At 32.5% G+C, this 21,229-nt stretch overlaps 1 protein-coding gene across 7 annotated transcripts in view; it reads left to right on the forward strand.

Annotated features, from left to right (window-relative positions):
* Positions 1-21,229, forward strand: part of LOC143223041 (zinc finger protein castor homolog 1-like) — a 143,926-nt gene that overhangs the window by 107,750 nt on the left and 14,947 nt on the right. For 6 of the 7 annotated variants that reach the window (XM_076450418.1, XM_076450416.1, XM_076450417.1 and 3 more), the window contains 8 exons: positions 1,561-1,874; positions 2,832-3,009; positions 10,632-10,716; positions 11,367-11,454; positions 14,239-14,403; positions 15,103-15,319; positions 18,731-18,868; positions 20,955-21,118. In XM_076450418.1, coding sequence (XP_076306533.1) covers positions 1,561-1,874; positions 2,832-3,009; positions 10,632-10,716; positions 11,367-11,454; positions 14,239-14,403; positions 15,103-15,319; positions 18,731-18,868; positions 20,955-21,118 — 1,349 coding nt within the window. The remainder of the gene's footprint in view (positions 1-1,560; positions 1,875-2,831; positions 3,010-10,631; positions 10,717-11,366; positions 11,455-14,238; positions 14,404-15,102; positions 15,320-18,730; positions 18,869-20,954; positions 21,119-21,229) is intronic. The other variant, XM_076450421.1, reaches the window with a different exon arrangement.

Genomic DNA, 21,229 nt, shown 5'->3' on the forward strand with positions numbered 1-21,229 from the left:
CCCATGTTTCGTGATGATAAACATAGTATTGTAAACGTATGTTGCAGATGGCGTTTACATTAAAAAAATGGGTGCAATGTAGGAAATGTGACGTTAAACTGAGCAATATTGCACAATTGCACCTGCAACACATTTAGTATACTTATAAAAAATGCTTATGTGTCAAAAGACAGACTATATTTAGACTATTATATAGCAGTCCCATTATACGTATAACAACTTCCATATAAAATATATTTTGGCCCTCACGTGTAGACAAAGGTCACATTTACATTTCTTTATCCTTCACATAAAATCGAGAAAAGTTACTTTTGAGATGAATAAGAATTTGGATGAACCAAGAAATTAAATGCATAAATACAATTCAATATTAACAACAAAATACATATTACATGTATTTGTAATATGGTTTAACATTTTCACGTGCTTAGTCAACGAGCCGTCAGCTTACTTGTTCAATGTATAAACTGCTGCAATTTTTGTAAAGTTTTTAATAAATGATACAATCAGTGGCGCATGTAACGGATTGTCTTATGTTGAAAGTTGTTTTTTTTGCTCCATTTTCTTGAGTGGTGATGTTTTTATGTGGTGAAATGACTCATCTGTTTCATTTCCATGTTTAAGAGCTTGGTGTACCTTGTTTGTTTATGGTTGCTACTTACAATAATTTCTTTTAGGTTTGTATCATGTTTGTAACCAATAATTAGTGGGTCCTTGGAAAGAGATTTATTGTTATGTATTTATTGTTATCTATTCGTTGTTATGTATTTATTGTTATGTATTTGTCGTTATGTATTAATTGTTATATATTTGTTGTTATGCATTTGTTGTTATGTATCTATTGTTATATATTTGTTGTTATGTATTTGTCGTTATGATCTTCAGTAAATATTGTGTAATTGTTTAGTATGCTATCTTTACTTTTCTTCCTGTTTGTTTTTTTTGGTAGGGTTGAGAGATTGTTCCTATGTATATGAACTAGATATGGAAACTGCATTGAGGGTGGGGAAGTTAGGATAGCCTTTTTTAAAATAAGACAGTATTCATGTCTTTTGTTTTGTTTTATGATTGTAATCATAATCGTCACTATATAGTTTGCGCACTCGTAGAAGCCCTCCGCTAGTACAGTCTATGGATTTACAACGCAAAATCAGGGGTTCGATTCCCCTCGGTGGGCACAGAAGATAGCCCCGATGTGGCTTTGCTGTAAGAAAACACACAAACACACACGCAGTCGTAGAAACAGTTAGTGTGATAATGATTTATATTTTGGAATTCTCAGTTGAATTAATTAATATGCAGTCCTTTTAAAATACGGTAAGTCATATATGGTACTTTGATGCATCATTTGAGTTTGGATTAAAATACGGTAGTATTGATGTTTTGAATTTTATAGGTGTTTGCTTACATGTGTATTCATTAGAAAATAAATCATGGTTTAGGAATTTCACGACGTCTTAGGATAGTCTGCAGTGTTTATATAAATGTGTTAAACCAAGACACATGCAAAATAATGAGATTTATGTTTTACTATATTATTCCATCTCTTTCTTTTTTTAGGCAAAATTTTAGAGAACATGCCCTCTCCAGCATTACAATTTCCTTACTTTCCAATTATGCAACAAGCGTCAAGATCTATCGTCGTAAATCAACATTTACCTCTAGCTACTGAAGCGCCATCTTATGAGTCTCATTCCTCAAGTGCCATACCTAAATCAGAAGCACTGTCAAGTGCACACAAGTTTACCTGTCCAACAGTGACGTCACATTCAAAAGACGTTGTTTTTGAATCTATAAGATCAAATGTTGCTGACAATTTGTCAAATAGTTCACCTATGTCACCTAATAATGTGATGAACATTCAAAATCCTAGGGTAAAATTATTATTATTATAATCATTATAAAAATGACAGGTGACAAGCCTTGTTTTAATTCTAATTCAGTCAGTACTTAAATATAAAAAAATGTAGATTATTGTAGGTCATCTAGTTTTGTATTATTTTAATTTGTTTCATAATTTTACAATTAAAATTTATTCACGCAAATCATGAAACATGTCGTTTAATATATTTTTGTTTAGCTTTTATTCGATTTTCAAGATTCACTTACGTGAATATGATAATAAAAAGGTTCATTTGAATTCATTAAAAAGTTTAAGAATCCCACTTTCGAAAACTTTCGTTGTTAATTTTGTATTTAATTTTACTTCTGCTTTCATGTGACTAATAAGTATGCTTGTGCAATAATTCACTAATTACCCAAATCTAAGGAATGATATCAGTCAACACTTAAGCATATTCATATTATTATTTTCATTCGAAAGACTAGCAGGTAAAATTAATTCTTTCTCTAACTTCTCAAAGTTTAAGTATTAAAGAAATAATAAACGCGCCTCTAGGTCTCATTAGGAAATTCTAAAGTCATACTTAAATATTGGGAATGAAATTTGGAATTTGTCGAAAGATTTCAAATTATTTCTCAAAAGATCGAAACAATGTTTTTAGGTGCAACCGCGTTTTCTTATTTGTTGCAATAGATAATTTAACAATATATGTTTATATAAAATAATATGAAATCTTGAATTAGCAATTAAACATGAATCAGTTTATTTTTAACGTAATTTATCTAATCATTTTTACTGCAAATATTAGCTCAAAGTTATCACGTTTCAAAAGAACGTACGAGACGATACAGTTTGATCTTTAAATACCACATTTAGTTCTGAGCAATTCTCGATATCATACAAATAAATCATTTTGTACAGTTGAAAATTAAATGTTCTATTTTGCTTTAGATAATACTTCACTAGTAAAAACACATTTTACGTTTAGGATATGGCAACTATTCTAACTCTAGCTGCCCTAGGATCTAAAGTTGCGACTGCTAAAGCGCCTCCAGAAGGCGTTCCTACAGTTTTCCCAGCCCAAGTTTCAAGTCCAGTATCACCCATAATTTCATCAGTTACTACAACGTCTTCTGTGCTGAGGACCTCAGTCAGTAAAGAATCGAGTAAGTGTAATGAATTTTATATCATTATGGAGAATATAGGTCAATTTTAATTGCAAAATAATACGGAACAAAAATAAATAAATAAGTACTATTAAGTCTTCCATATCATAATTTATTGCTTTAAATATCACATTTTGCTTATCTCAGAACATATCCTTCTTATTACTTCATGCGATAACTCTCATACGTAAATAAAACATAAGCCCAATTTTCTCAGTGCTATGATAACATCTGTAATAGTATGTTTCCTCTACTACCAACCAATATTGTTATAAGTGTATTTCAATGTTCTTTTCGTAGTCTTAGATAAAAGATAAAGGGGAGACCTATGCATTAATTTTATGGTCATATGCACAGGTTTCTGTACTGGTTTTAATTTTTCTTGTCATTGATTTATCGCTCTTTTTGTGTGTATTTTTTATGTTTCAAGTATTATCAGCACGTAAATCTTTCTCGTTTCTTTCTGGTTTTTTAACTTATTTGGGAGCTTCAACTGAGTGATTTCATATGCTTACGTAATATTTGGCTGAGGGACATTTAAATACATACAAACCTGTTTACAGAAATATACTGCTACCGAGACAGACGGTTTATTTTTGTGCGGAGTCCTATAAAAAGTATATCAGTTTAGATTAATAACTTTATACATTTTTTCCTTGAAAGCAACGTTTCTTGGGAAAAATATTTTGATACCATAAAAAATGTTGGAAACACATAAGATTAAGTACTGTCCTTTCAGAATTTTCAACTTATCGCATTAGTTATGGTCAACAAGTGGCTATTAAAGTGTTAATTCAGTTCTTAGTTGTTTTTTTATTTAATAGCTTAATGTATTCGCTTCTTATCGCAAGTACAGTAAGTGATAACATCTCCAATAGGAGAGAAATGTTCTAAAAGTCTCAAGGACATCTGTTGACTTGAGCAACATGTCATTCCTATACGCTAAAGATGGATAACTTGCACCCCTCTAAAGGATCAAACAAAGATTTCAGGTTCATTAAAAAAAACAAACTTATTTCAGAGTTTCTTTTTTCTCTTTTAAATCTTAATGCCATGCCCTCTGGTGACGGACTTCAAGGTTTCTGGTAGTCTTCAGGTTTAAAAGTTGCCTTGTGCTCTTGTTTCGTTTCAATAAAAACCTTTCTTCTGAATTATTTTCTTGAATATAATACTGTTTTCATAAAATATCATCATCTGAGCTCAGATGTAATATTCATAAATTAAAAAACCGTATATTAGGTTATTATTAGAAAAATATGAAATACAATTTCATTAATCTAAAAACATTATTAAAATTTTCAGAAAACCTAGCTTAGAACAGGCAATGAACAACAAAAAAATCATACCACAGAATGTCATTTGAGTGTGCAGTGACAACTCTTCGAAAAAAAATAAAAGAAATTTCAATTTATTTAACGTATCAACCAGGTATATGTACAACAAAATAATTTATTACTGTCAAGGTCGAACTTTACGATTATCTTCTATTGTAAAAACCTGAACATCAAATAAATGATAAATTAGCCTTTATGTATCACTAGCAAAACCTAAAATCGTAATTACTTATTTGGAAGAAAAACCTGAAATATTTCTAATTTAAAGTAGTATATGTCTGCTTATGGCTTCCAGTTTAACACACGTGTGTTCATATTATCATGTGTTTTAACCTATGAAGGTAATTAGCTGTGGCAACGTTCGAAAGCTGGTTTATCACGGTGTGCTATCTTTTTCCCTTAGTGTCAACTACTGGTTTTTTTTTCTGTTAAAAAGGAATACAATGTTCAAGTTACAGCTTTTTTCGTCTGAAAATAACTCTTTCTATTTATTACTTCTTGTTTATTAATAATTAACTATGCCCCTACTGTTTTAACAAAGCTTGAATTTCATCTCATACGTTAAATACGTTTTTAAGATCAAAGTTTTTAAATATTTTCTTTAGATCATAGAAACATATCGAAGGCTGAAACTTGATGAATTGTCTGAAATTCCTTACTTATACTTCACATTCAGTTAGTCCCCAGTCTGCTGACCTATCACGCTAAAATTCGGATTTCGATTCCCCGTGATGGACCCAGCAAATAATCCAATGTGACTTTGCGTTAAAATCGACTATTTTATTGAATGAATAACTATTCAAATCTTCCATTAGATAGTGTTTATTATTTAACTGAGATAGTGAAAAGATATTTCTCATAAACACAGTCAGTTCGGTTATGGTATTTTGCTGTAAACTGTAGCTTTATATGCTAGTACGTTGTGCACTTCAAAAGTCACAGTTATCTCAGTATGAATAGGCACAATCTTTCTTTTTTTTAACATTTTGGAAAGCTCGTGGAAATTTTCATTTTACTCGACTTGTCAAGATTCTGAGATAAAATAACTGCACACCGACATAAGGTCATATATCTTGTGAAAGGCTGAGAAAATAATAAATAAGTTTATTTCTCATTCGTACATTTTTAACGCTTTGATAACTCGTGTATTTTGAATGGTGATTTGATACACAGAGTACGGCGCTTGCATTAAATTTCCTTATAGTTTACTAAATAAATAAAAACTTTGATAAACAATTGGTTATGAATACTTTTCAAGCACAAATGAAAAGTCCGGGTGATTATATTTGATAACAGAACGTCGTTTACTCAGGTATTGGCATTCATTTTCGTGAGATAGAATAATTGGTATAGAATGCCACCTACCATTATTCTGGCGTCTTTGATAACATTCAGCCAACATACTGTTTATCCTACTTAAAATATATGTCTAGCTGAAGTTAGAACTCATATTATTCCCACCAAAGAACTGGTTAGAAGATTATTAGGTATTGCCATGATTTGAGATAAAGAATCTGTTTTGTATGGTATAGAGTGCTTAGTTTAGATAAAGAATCTGTTTTGTATGGTATAGAGTGCTTAGTATAGATAAAGAATCTGCTTTGTATGGTATAGAGTGCTTAGTTTAGATAAAGAATCTGTTTTGTATGGTATAGAGTGCTTAGTTTAGATAAAGTATCTGTTTTGTATGGTATAGAGTGCTTAGTTTAGATAAAGAATCTGTTTTGTATGGTATAGAGTGCTTAGTTTAGATAAAGAATCTGTTTTGTATGGTATAGAGTGCTTAGTTTAGATGAAGAATCTGTTTTGTATGGTATAGAGTGCTTAGTTTAAATAAAGAATCTGTTTTGTATGGTATAGAGTGCTTAGTTTAGATAAAGAATCTGTTTTGTATGGTATAGAGTGCTTAGTTTCTTTCTGAATCTCTTATTCCCTGAATAGTTTTTATCATCTAATGAATCTAATACATTATTTTTTCTTTACTATTTTTTTTTATCTTGAGCCAACTTTCCATTATGCTTGAAAAAGCTTATTACCGATGGGCGGGACTAGCCGTAGAAAGATACCACATATTACACTTGAAAATCCTGACAAAGACAGATGGCGCTACAAATTCAATGTCTAATGAAAACTCTTTCAGACGAGATAAAAATTGTCATTTTAGCTTTCCCTTCAAAATCTTTTTTTTTTTTTACCACTTACTCTCTGTAATTAATCATTCTGTTACTTTGAATTAACGTAACTGCCAGTAATATTTTTCAGTCTTTACCTTTATTGTATTTTTCAATTGATATTTTTGTTTCTTTATTACTAATGAATGACTTTAATTCAACTATACCTTATAGCGAGACAATACTGTTTAATAGAGAAATATAGTATAAAAGTGTGCATTATTATTATTATAGTAACGAAGATAAAATATGTGTATATCACGCTAGAGTGCTGATATTCAAGTTCTCTGGAACAAATATTTCTCGAAACTTTCATTTGTTAGTTTTACTTCTTTAGTATTTGCATAAAACAGTATTTTTGTATTACAATAATCATATATTTTGACTGTTACATCTCATAAAAGTAGATGTTTAATACTGTGAGGCATACGAGCGCATCCTTTTCATTCAATCTTAGTTACAAATGAAGCAGCCCTGAGACTGTATAGGGGCGAAAAATACATTAGTCACATCATTATTTTTTGTTATCATATGATTTACTTGAACGGGGAAGAGCATGAGACGCATTGTACAGAACTGGCACTTATCAATATTCTAAAATAATTTTTCAAATCATTGTTATTGAAGCTACATTTCGATTAAAATAAATTTCTACATCTCACTATGGTTGTTGTTCAGTAATACGCATGTTATTTGTATACTGATAAATGAAAGAATGCTACGGACGGTATTATTTGCAAATAATAGGAATTAATCTTTCATTTTGCTCGTTCATTTTTATTGTTTATGTTTAGTTTGTCTTTGTTTCCCTAAAATCACTTTCCGATACTTGCTATACGCAAGACATAGTTGCTCACTGGATTACGCATAAAGCCATTCAAGGGCTATTTACGATACTTCATTTAAAAGTGACAAATTACAGGAAAAGCAGCTAGTGAACATCATCTACCACCAGCTCTAACCAAATAAATTGTTTGTTTTTGAATTTCGCGCAAAGCTACACGAGGGCTATATGCGCTAGATCGCCAACTCTTGGGCTACTCTTTTACCAACGATAAGTGGGACTGACCGTCACACTATAACGCCTCACGGCTGAAAGGGCGATCATATTTGATGCGACGGGGATTCGAACCCGCAACCCTCAGATTACGAGTCGAACGAATTAACCCACCTGGCCATGTCGGGCTCTAATCGAATAGTAGGAATGACCATCATATTATAACATCCACCACAATTGAAAGGGGGAGATAGTTTCGGTGAGAAGATTTGAACCCGCGACCCCCAGGTCCTGAGTTGAGCGTCATAACAACTAGGGCTGAGCACAGATAGCGTATTGTGTAACTTTCTGCTTAACACACATGGCCCGGCATGGCCTAGCGCGTAAGGCGTGCGACTCGTAATCCGAGGGTCGCGGGTTCGCGCTCGCGTCGCGCTAAACATGCTCGCCCTCCCAGCCGTGGGGGTGTATAATGTGACGGTCAATCCCACTATTCGTTGGTAAAAGAGTAGCCCAAGAGTTGGCGGTGGGTGGTGATGACTAGCTGCCTTCCCTCTAGTCTTACACTGCTAAATTAAGGACGGCTAGCACGGATAGCCCTCGAGTAGCTTTGTGCGAAATTTCCAAACAAACAAAAAAAAAAGCTTAACACATAGGAAACAAACATTTTTTTTAGCTGTTTGATCCCTTGTGATAATTTTTAGCTTGTGTTTCGACAATATTTTCATTTCATTAAAAAAGCACAAATCCAACATCTGAATTCGCTAGCACTTATTAGAGATTTATTATACGTTTAATAGATTTTTATTGCCTGTTAATATTTGAACAATAAATTTAATATGCGTCTCTTCAACACATTTATTATATAATATTCATGTATAACCAGTAGGTTTATTATGATATTTTTACGTCCATCCAATGTAGTTACTATGTTATATTTATGTCTAATCAACGGATTTACTATTTTCATTCATATCTATCCAATACAGCTACTATGTCATATTCATATCTAACCAATATTTAACCAAAATATTTTTATTACAATAATGAGCTATATTAACGTTTAACATAAATATTTACTGTTTCATATTCGTGTTCCTTAAACGTATTTGTCGTTAGATTTTTGTTATGTTATTATCTATGCAACATACGTATTGTATTATATTCCAAAGGTGTAAGAGGCAAATTAGAAGTAAGAAAGGAACAAGGTTTGTTTGCCCTGAGCGAAGTGAGGGAGCGTGCTTCACAGGCACACCCGTTACAGCCCGGATCCAGGGATCTCTTTAGAGCTCTGTATTAAATTTCGTGCAATATCGTGGTTTTCCTGAGAGTAATTTTCAAAATTTCAATGTATATTGATAAAAGTGTAAGGGGGTTATATTTCCCCGCTTCTTACACCATTGTATTCATCTCTACCTAACACATGTACCGTGTTAAAGTCTTATTGAAATATTTTGTTTGCTGCGTACAAATGTGGTAGTATGTTAAGTGTCTTTTGTTTCATTTTAAAATTATATATGTGTTTGCGCGTCTTAACAATGTACTTACTGTAACATATTTAACAGACTGTTTCATATTATACTTGTTTACCCAACCAATTTACTGTGTCATAAGCACCTAACTATTCTCTTCAACGTAGTATGAGCGTTTAAATTTTCATACTGTACGCATTTAATTAGTACGTTTCCCTTTTAGGTTAACGTAAGCATCACGCGTGAATGCAATGTTAAAGCCAACTTCCCGCAGGAAGATAAAGAACTAAACCAAAAAAAAAAGTTAAAAAATCACAATACATTCAACTGAAACTTTGTTGACACTTAAAATAAATTGGTAAGTTAAACAATGCTAGGTGTCACAAAATAAACTGTGTCTTGGTTTTAAGTCCGTAACATTTTATTAATGAAGCACTAACTTAGGTCAACTTTCGTGGGACGACACGCCATTACAAAGATAATTTTTTAATTTACTTAATCTGTTTGTAAGCGAAAAATCATTAAGGTGTATAAATTACAGAATTTAGCTTGGTAGTCATCGTGCAGTTAAATTCGCCAAAGGGGAGCCAGTGGCACTGAAAGAATGAGCAAATTATACCTTTCATTATAATTATACCTTTATAAAAGAAAAATTCGTCACTCGTTAGAGAGGAAAAACACCGAAAAATTACAAGCCCTTCAACTTGGTATTTATTGTATTAAATAAACTAATAACATAAGAAGAAAAATGTCGTTAGTTTTTAAGCACAACATTTCAGGTTTAGGCTTAACCAAAAATTATCTCTTATGAAGATGATTAAGTACAGTGTATCAGAGTAATTTATATAATAACAATAACTCGAAATCTGTGGATTTCCTTCGTCACATGTAGTTATAATTGCTACGCTTAAATGATCACCAACTCAAACTCGAAGTTGTTTGCTACAAGATTCAAAGTTTCTCCATGATTTATATCAGTCGCTGATTTCGTTAAGACCAACAGTTATACCTTTTCTTCTTTCTTTTTTCCTCATGGAATAAAACGATTACACTATAAGTGGCCATTGAAATCTCACACCACTCTATCTATTTCGTTTTTAAACCTCGGAGAAGAATATGAAGTGACGCCCGTGCATACTGAAAACTTCTCTTGACAAACAGAATGAGTTGGTTGAAAATTTAATTCAGCAAAGCTTTGTTACACTATTTCGTACTTCAAACAAAAAATCGGCAAATTGTGATGTGTCTATAACTAAAATATTATCTTGTTTCTCCATGTGTATCACGGTCCAACACGGCCAGGTGGTTAAGGCGCTTGACTCGTAATCCGAGGATCGCGAATTCGGATCCTCGACACACCAAAAATGCTCGTCCTTTCAGCCGTGGAGACGTTTTAATATGACGGTCAATCCCACTATTCGTTGGTAAAAGAGTAGCCTAAGAGTTGGCAGTGGGTGGTGATGACGATCTGCCTTCCCTCTAGACTTACATTGCTAAATTAGAGACGGGTAGCGCAGATAACCCTCGTGTAGTCTTGCCCGAAATTAAAACAAACCATTTGTACTACAATGTTGATTATTTGTAAAAAAACAACCCGAAAACAATAAAAGATAATCATTTTTGTTTTCAATTCTGTTTTTCTCAACAGTGCAAGAAACAAAAAATTGCTTTCATCCAATGAAGCTGAACCACGAAAAAAACAGACCTATGGATTATACTCGGTACGTAAAAAGGTGAGTAGGAGGTTGAGATATGTACGTGGCCCAAAAATAATGTTAACTATGATTAAATTATCATTTAGTACTGGAATAAAGTAGATAATAGCAAAAAAGAAAATATCCCATTTGATACCTTAAATACTTTCAAAAACTTTAAACAGGAGAGCTTGTTTCTTCTAAGATCTAGTAGCCTCAACGGAATAACAGTAAATAGATGAATTTCAGACAGTCAGAGAAATAAACAAAGATAACTAACAAACAGACAAAATGAACAGATAGAATGTTCTTTGGGTAATAGACAAACAAATGCGGATGAAGAGACAAGCAAAACAACAGAGAGAGAAAACATTGTTCTCATTATGTGATTGATCGTTTAAAATCATTTACGGATGGTAAGCTATTAAAATGTAAATTTTCTGTTGAAAAACGTAAATCAATTGTATAATTTTTAATTAATTTATCAATTAGAGGGATTTATAATACATGGTATTCATCAAGGTATTAAAATAAACGTACTACATATATCAGTCATTTGTGCGTAGTAATTTTATCTATAAAGATATTTTTAATTCAGTTTCTTTAACATCCAATGCATAGTACAAGTTTTAAACGTGTTCTTATAATTCTTTGGTGACATATACAGATTCTTTATCTTTATTTGTTAGATTTACGAATGCAGCCGAATGTGGAAGTAATTACTGCAAGGATTTAAACTACCGGGAACATTTTCATTGTCTAGATTGTAATTCAAGGGTATGTTTTCTTTCAGAATATCGTGGAATGACAGGTATAGCTTTAAAGTCAGATAATTTCTCAAGTTGATTACATCCTCACTGAATAGATTAAACTTTGGATATGTTGTTTACAGACTCAAGGATATTGTGAACAAATAATTTGTTGATGTACCCATTTATGGTGTAATTTACATGTATTTTGACTGTTGTTGAATTATTTTTGTTTGTTTGTTGATATGCATAGAATTACGCTATGGGTTACCTGTGATGTGCCCAGTTCGGGTATCTAAATCCGGTTTTTAGCGTTATAAGTCTTAAGACTTACAGGTGAGCCACAAGAGGAAGGGGTACGAGTTTGAAACAAGTAAATTATTATCTAACTTATTGCATGAAACAATACTCGCCTAAACATGTAGAAGGTTGATGATGTATTTCAATTTTCATCTGTTTGAGTCTTTAGAGTAAACAGAGCAAAATTCTTCCGTTATAAAAATGTTTTATTTATATAAGTATTTACAAGAGTTTCTTATCAAATGGAAATGTACATTTTATACTATAGCGACTTAATTAGTTACCTACCGTAATTTCGTCTTGAACGACCAAGCATTGTTGGCTATTAATATGCGAAAAGTCATGGAAAACAATACCCAACTGGCACTGTGTGGCCGATAATATGCAAACCCATAGGAAACCTAGTATGGTTAATTTTTTTTTAATAGTGTGTGGCTACTAATGTGTCAAATCTCGTGGAATACTTTATCCGGTAAATATTGAGTGGCCACTAATTTATAAAAATCCATGTGATATTCTACCTAGTTATCACTGTGTGGCTTAAGAAACTCGTGGAAGACCCTATCTAATTATGAGAATAAGTTGTCACCATTAAAACTATGCATGTTCTGACTAGAATAAACATTAATGTTTTCTTAGCCTAGTTGTTTATAAACCAAAATTATAATATGTCTAAACTGTTTAACAAATTTACTGTTATACATTTATTTTAATATCTACGTTCGTTTCAGTTTAATGTACGTAACTCATATTGTTAACTTTGTATTGCGCAAGTCCCGCCTGTTCTTTAAAGTTGTAGAAGATTGTCAGTGTAAAAATCAATAATATGTTTTCGTGTATTGTTGGGACAACTGCATTTTCGAGAATATCGCTTAACGTGTGTAAAAGCCATCGCAAGAGGACAGTAATATGTATTGTTTGGTTGCTACAGTCAGTATACAATAAGTCTCTGAAGCGATAATTGTGATAAATGCTTATTAATTAGAAAACTACGGATATTTGATCAGGAACGTTTATAGATTTCAAATCCAGTGAATTAACTTCAGATGTTAGTATTTCTACGAGGACATTGAATGTTATAGTGTGCGTCAAGAGAATTGTATCCATGTATCAACATAGAATTACTTTGCGCTCCGTGAATGCGGATAAAAGAATCAGTACCAGATCAGAGATAATAGTCAGTATTGTTTGTAAGTTGGTAAAACTATTGCGTATTGTTACTTCAAATAACTATTTGTAATAACCATTATTATAAATTTTATTGTCGTGTATACATTAAAATATATTTGTGTCCAGAAAGAAAATTATGTGTATAAATCATGTTGGTAAATATAATAAATTTGATACATATCGAAGTTTAATTAATTTATAAATTCAAAATAAAAATGTCCAGTTATTTGAAATCGTAATACGTAACGTAATAAATCGGAAACTCGTCCAAGATCAGTTATAATACGTAACATAAGCTACGTGTCACTTATAGTGTGAACATTTTTCATTACTTTTCAAATATTAATTTAAACTTGACAACGTATTCATCCGTTACGTCAATTAGGACGTGGCGGGCAAAACACGGATAGCTCATTGTGTTACTTTGTGCTTAAAAACAGACATAAAAGGAAACACTTCCACGATCTGTATTCAAAACTAAAAACTACCAAGATCAATTATAACACGTAACATAAGCTACATGTCACTTATAGTGTGAACATTTTTCATTACTTGTCAAATATTAATTTAAACGTGACAACGTATTCATCCGTTACGTTGATCATGAATAGTAAGAATCGATGTTGCGTATTGGTTCATTTATTTAATTACCAAAAATTCTAGTTACAGTTAATTAAATAACTGATTTAACAACACTTTTTTTTTCTAAATCTGACTTAGCCATGATTTTTAATATATTAACACAGTACATGAGTTCCTTAACTAGAAAAGTAACTTACTATATTGACAAATTTCTGGAGGTCGTTTGAGGCCTGACAATAAGTCTTATTGGTACAGGATTAACAATACAATGAACATTTAAAGCATTGAATGAGTGGAGTTACCACACTTGTGTTTTCTGTGTTTCTTCCAGACTTATAAAAGCATTCCTCTTGGTGTTAAGTATAAAATACCAGCGAATATTTCCCTTGAGGCTCTGGGGAAAGCCTGAAGACTTATAACGTTAATAACCAGGATTCCATACTCGTGGTGGGCATAACACAGATAGTTCATTGTGTAGTTTTGCGCTTAAAAACAAACATAAAAGAAAACTTTCCCACGATCTGTATACAAAACTAAAAACTACCAATAGTTCTTAATACTTTATTGCTAATTACAGTTTCCAGTGGAATTATGCAAATTGCTAGTGTGTGTGAAATATTAGGAAACGGTAATGATGCCGAAATGAGTGACTGTTATTATTATCTACACGTTTTAATGTTTCTTTTCTCTGTTAACAAAATATAAAATAACTCACTAATCTAAGCGGTTTAAAAACATTTCACTCTTTGGTTTTATTCAGGTATTTGTAAAGAAGGAGGAAATGATACGTCATTTTAAGTGGCATAAAAAGCGTGACGAATCTCTTCAACATGGCTTTATGCGTTACAGCCCGATGGACGACTGTTCGGACAGGTTTACAAATTGCTCCCATAACCGGAAGCAAACCCATTACCACTGCTTAAAGGTGAGATCTGGATGAGGATAAGTTTTGTCTATTACCACTTTTTTATTCTTGGTGCTTATCTTAGAGCTATTGTCGTTTATAGTCATTGTAGTTTTCTCTTAGTTTCTATCCACATTTGTATCTGATCTTTATCTCTGGGAAAGAATGCAATGTTTTTCGCAAACTATATCTTTATTGTTTATTTGTAGCCTGCAAAAGATATTTAAACAGTTGTCAAACGAACAGCTATAATAAACGAAAGCGCGTGCAAAAACTAGATATTTTTAGTAGGAGAAATTATGATAGTAAACTACTTCATGTTAAAAGCATGTATCAACAAACTGGTTTCTTGGAAATAAATTATACTTCAAACACTCCAAACCATTACATTTATCAATCAAACTGAAAGAAATAACAAAATAATTGTAAGAAAGATCTGTAAATAACAAATTTTAATGTGTATCATACGTATCTATATGAAACTAGTAAAATTAAATCAGATTGCCGCAGAGATAAACCAACCAGATTGTTTACATTATTTTCTCAAGATGAAATTACTGAATAAAATAGCTTGCAGGAATTAATATTTTGATTATCTCTGTCCCAGCCTTAAGCTAAAAGTTGCTCTTTGTTTATATCTAACTCTAACTTGTTTTTTAATTATAATCGTTTTGGGTGACAACTAAACTATCGTTAATTTCAAACTTCCATTACAATCAGGAGGGTTGTGATAAAGTCTACATCAGCACCTCGGATGTACAGATGCATGCTAACTACCATCGGAAGGACTCGGCAATTATTCGGGAAGGATTTCAGAGGTTTCGGGCAACCGAAGACTGTGGTACTCCATCTTGTTCATTCTATGGTCAACGAACGACACATTTTCACTGTCGACGATTAGGATGCAGTTACAATTTTAAAAATAAAGCCGATATGGGTAAGAAAAGTTGTTAAATATCACATTGGCCAGTTAAAAAAATAACAATTTAGTCTTGTTAAAACTGAAATTTTTGAAAAGGTATTTCCACTCGTATAATAAAATATAAGTGTAAAGTCTGCCTATTTATTCGAATATGCTGGAGTCCTGTCTTACAGAAGGCTTCTAGCCTGTGAGAATAGTCCATATATATACGTAGAGAGAGACAGGTTTATACGTATATTAACATTATAAGTTACTTCTCTTATTGGCCCGGCATGGCCAAGTGGTTAAGGTACTCGACTCATAATTCGAGGGTCGCGGACTCAAATCCCCGTCACCCCAAACATGCTCGTCCTTTCAGCCGTGAGGGTGTTATAATGTGATGGTCAGTCCCATTATTCGTTGGTAAAAGAGTAGCTAAAGAGTTGGCGGTGGGTGATGATGACTAGCTGCCTTCTCTCTAGTCTTACACTGCTAAATTAGGGATGGCTAACGCAGATAGCTCTAGTGTAGCTTTGCGCGAAATTCAAACCAAACTTTTCTTGTTTCTTTCTACGTTATATACAGGTTGAAATTTGTTTTTTTATTTAATTAACTCATCTTATCAAAATACTGTACTAAAAATGTGTGTTAAAAGTTAGATCAGTTATATTAACGTTTACTGTATAGTATTTCGTGTTGAATTAAGCTTTGTTTTTTTGCTGGTTTTTCTCACTTTTCTTGGCATACATATCACTACATATTTAGATTTAGTAGTGTTTGGATTTCCCCGTTGCCAGTGTTAATATAAGGTTTTACATCCTACAACGTTTGGGCAAATACCTATATCATTTGACAAAGAAGGAGAAATATTTGTTTTCGACAAGCACACAAACTACTGTCTATAAATGAGCAGATGTGCACCTAGCTCGTAATTTTCCATGTGTATAGAGTGTATGTAGAAGTCAAAGCTAGTCATCCTTGTTATGACTCTGTTCCAGATATCAAGTCTTCCAGGAGAGAGTTGTAATATTGAAACCAACCTAAAAGATACACTTTTAACCAAGGTAATGCAGACTTCAATGTGATTTAGAACAACAGACTGTATGGTAACGTAAGCCAATGTGGTATCCGACTAATAAAACCGAAAATTAAAAAAAAAGGATGCTTGAAAGACATAATGTGTAGCTATAGTTAGGGCCGCTGTACCGATGGACAATAACAATGAATCTTATAGAGACAACAAGAATGTCAGATCAATTAGCTAGGATATAAAGTCAAAGAAACTACTTAACACTAATTCCTTCCATCGAGAAATGCGTGCACTCACTGAGTGTTCAAAAATACTGTTAAAAGATAATGTGATCAAATGTGTCACCTTTAACCCTTGTTCCAACAAGTGGATACATAAATTTCCTAAGAAATATTCTATACCCGAATGCTTCATTATAATTGCAAGGAGTACAGGTGATAACAGAATGAAATCGGATTTATTTACTTGTTAGATTCTGTCATTTTTCTGAAAAGTAGAAGAACAGTTACAAGAACAATCCAGGCGGACAGAGTTACTTAATGATATTGCACTTGCTTCCTGCTGATGTTTTTTTTTGTGATTTTGAAGATGGCAGCGTACGTCACTACTGCAACAGTTCTCACATACTGATTTCCTGAGGATAAAGAAGTCTTATTTTATCATCTGTGTTTGTCCAACTGTTAGCTTTCAGCCCTATCGAAGTACACCTTGCTTCCTAAATGCCAGACATTATTTCTATCGAGCCTTTTTGAACCAAAGTTTCGACAATATCGAACTTTTCTTTTGGAACTTTCCAGAATTTTGTTGCTGTTCTGCCGAATCAGTATCATCCCCAAGTCTTGTGCTCATCCATTATCATCCCCAAGTCTTGTGCTCATCCATTATCATCCCCAAGTCTTGTGCTCATCCATTGCCATAATAAACGTTTCTGGACTACTTTTTATTCTTTTCAGTCCCTATATCTTTTGATAATAGATACAATTAGATATTGCTAAAGAACCGAAGACAAAATGAAATGTTGATGTGGTGTACCAGGAAATCCTGAAGTGAATAGACAAGTTCTTGTCTTCTTGTTGCCGCTAGAAACCGGTGTAGCTTTGTGCATAATTCCAAACAAACAAACGAATTATTCTAAGTGACAGTATGATATTCTACTGCTATTTATTTCTTAAAAAAACTAGTACTTACTAGTATAATAGAGCTTGTTTTTGTGCTAAAATGGCTATTTAAGAAACATTCACAGATATAAACACATACAGGTTATTGATTTTATTTCATTAAATATATTAGAGGTCTGGACCCAGCTTTAATTTTTAACTTTTACGTTTTGACCTTGTTCTATCATTGGTCATAATAGCAGCTCTGTCACAAAATATCAGAGATCGATATTGCAGAGTGAATTCTATCATTCGTTGTTATTTGATATTTATCTGAATGTTTAAGACATTTTAACTCACTTCCTTTTGTAAAATAGAGGTGAGCATGCGAGAAATATGTATATAAATCTAAATATTTGCTTATCTTACTTTCTGTTAGATATTTCAGATATACAAAAACTATTTACTGCTTTCTTCCACTATACAGTAATTAAGTTAGGCCTGGCGTGTTCTAGTGTTTAGCATGTTTACACGGTGAATCCGATAGTTTGTGATTCGTAGCAAAAGCACACTCCGCACCTTGAGACAGTGAACGTGCTAAAAAAAATACAAAATGACTGTCAAATCTTACTAGTTTGTCAGAAAAGAATAGTTCAATAGATGGCATTGTTTATTGGTAACTAACTAGCTATCATTATCCCTGAACAACTATCTACAGATAGGTCTTTGTGTAACTTGGCGCTAAAATTCCAAAACAAACAAAACAAACACTTATGGCAATCAGATAAGTTCGAAATTTGCTTTGTTGGTAAATATATGTGATCGTAAGATGCACAAAGAGAGTTTTCAGCTGTTAATCCGAAGATGACCTAAGAAGGTCAAAACATTGTTCTCTATTTTAATAAAAGTTTTAATACCCCTACTAGCCATCTTAAAATACGTGTTTGCTTCAAGTGTGTTTCTCGTCATCAAGAATAAGAGTATATCATTTCGCATCCCTGTGGGTGTCACACTTGATTGAGTTTCACCCACCAGATTTGTAACGTTGCGTACCTAATGCTTTGAGCTAACATGATTGCTGTGCGTCTTTCAGAGAAAACAAATTACCCACTGATTGAATATAAACATCCAGTTGTAAAAATTCCTAGATTAACGTTATGTGCTTGAAAAACATATTTTTAACGGTTTAATTATACGACTCGATAACTTATTATTTCGTTGTGTAGCCCTATCGTAAACTGCAAAAAATTAAGTTATAGGTTTTGTAAATTGATAAAGATCTAAAGTGTTTTAATCTATTCTGTTTATCCATTATATCAGAAAAACACAAATCCTTTCATGTTAAGGATGAACAGTTGAACAAAGATGGTTTCAAGAAGTTCATGAAGCAGGACCATTGTTCATTTGAGAACTGTCGATTCTCTCGTGTATGCAACCACATCCACTGTATTCGTCCAGGTAGGTTGGAAAATTATTGTGTTTTTTGTTACTGTTATTAATAACATGTTTACTGTTGTGCTCTTTTGAACGAAGAATTTAGGTCTCGTATAAAAATTGAAGATATGATGGTACATGGATGGATGTAGTTGATATAGGACTACAAGTATCTCATATTATAAGAATTACTTATCAGTTGTAAACGTCTAGTGGATTTTATTGAAAATCATTATTCATAGTGATTGGAATGCTGCTTCAGAATGAGAATTGAAACAAATTTCTTTCACTAATACCCATCAGGAAATAATGAGTAAAAGCAATACTGTTGGCTTTTTATTTGTTATGTATAGATAAGCATGTGTGACTTCCTTTGGATCGAAATGTATCTTTACTTCGTAGCAATCCTCTGAGCTATAACACATAAAATTATAGAACATATTTCCAAGGGAAAATTAAAACTTAGCTTTCTTCTGATTCCTTAAAAACACAAAAAAACTCTCTTCTATTGACTCTTTTCACCAACACAGTTGACTATTCTCAAAACGTCAGATTCCTGACGCTGCTATGAAGAAGGCCACTGTTATGAGTCTTGCAAATATTTTCCCCAAATTCAATATAATAATTCTACGTTCCAAGAGAAATGATGGATTAAATGTTCCAATACAAATTATTGAACCGTCGAATAGAATCACAAATTACATTTCTCTTTTCCTTTTTTAATATCAGCTGCAATGAATGACAGAGTCGAATTGAATAAATGTTGGGTGGATTTGGAAGAAAGAAATGATTTGAGGCCTTACAGTGCTATCTATGGAATGGTAACTCAACTGTCAAAGTAATAGTGGCAGTTAAATACAAGTTGTTTTGGCAAGATAAATGAACTGCTAATTATTTATTGGGATACAAATGAATTTCTCTTAGATTACTGAGTAAACCGAACCGACTGTCTATGATGCCTGACTTGTTGGCTTGTCAGAGATACAAATATGAATTAAAATTGAAAAAAAAACTACATGAATTTCTTGTGGAATTTTTCTACAGAAAGGTTTCACGTTATAGCACTTGAGTACAAAGCCTATTAACACTCCCTAGGTTGTGAGAGGATTGACAAAAAATAAAGCGTAGGATCCTTCTGACAGCAAGGCCTTAGGATAGGTGGCTTCAAATGCATTTTAATACATATCAAACTAATCGTTCATTTCCTCGAGGTAAAAGTCTAATTCAAAAGCAGGTGAAATTTCCTCTGCGATTTTCTTCTCAAAAGAACACTTCACTTTGGTTGTTAGGATATAAGCTGAAATTGGTGGACTCATTTTTCAAGCTATTAAGACTATGCTGAGCTTTGAAAGTCAATAATCAGTAAATTCCAAGCACATCTTGTTTTACACTAACAAATTATCAAAGTGTTTTCAAATACTGATATGCTACTGCAGTTGTACAGAGATTAACCTTGACAAATATAATGAATAACTAAAAAGACGAAAAATAGTGTTTTTTCTTTAAATAATATTAATTAGTAAAACTATTTGCGCAAGTCCATTTTTACAAAATGTTTGTTCATGTACGATTTGAAATTGTTACTATTCTATGACAAAATTAATGTTCATTTATAAACATTATGGATATGTATATATCATTAACTATACTTTTCATTTTGTGTAAATAAACAATATTCATATATTACATTCAAAATATATTATGGTTCTATGCGATATTTTGTGGTTATTTTTGACACTCTTTTCTCTAGCAACCTCTACTGGAACAAAATATGTTTTAAATAATAAGAGCCATGAGTATAATCATTCTCAATATTACTTAAAACTTTTGCATTTAAACTATAAAATTAATAAAAGGAGTGACCATAAGGACTTTATATACACTTACCGATACTACCTGAAGTTGTCGAAAAATGTTCTGACATTTTTATCCCATTACTTTTAGTGTGTTTATTTTTCCAAAAATATTACACTTCGTTTGTAGAAATCTTTATTTTATTGTAATTTATTAGCTGTTGTACTCTGCGCGGACGTTTACTTCAGCCTTGGGGCATAGTTTTAATCCTACTGGCATCAGGAAGTTTTGCTGACACCCTATCCAACTTTTCTAGGGTGCACATATGTTCTGCACTCAAGTGGACAGCTGTATTCACATAAAAGAAAACATGAGAGGCGGGAAAACGAGATGGCATACCGCAAGTATAGACTGGCACAAAGCATGATGAAGACCATATCAGAGCCAGGAACAATACCATCCAGTATCAGTTCAGAACAGGTAACGTGAGTTAAGTTCAATACACGTTTTTACTAAACGAGAGAGTGATGATGTTTTCTAAAAGTAATAGTTTTATTTGAACATTTTAGATCAAAAGTTTCCTAGTAACAG

The sequence above is a fragment of the Tachypleus tridentatus genome, chromosome 8 (assembly GCF_004210375.1).
Source record: "Tachypleus tridentatus isolate NWPU-2018 chromosome 8, ASM421037v1, whole genome shotgun sequence".
Classification (NCBI taxonomy): Eukaryota; Metazoa; Arthropoda; class Merostomata; order Xiphosura; family Limulidae; genus Tachypleus; species Tachypleus tridentatus.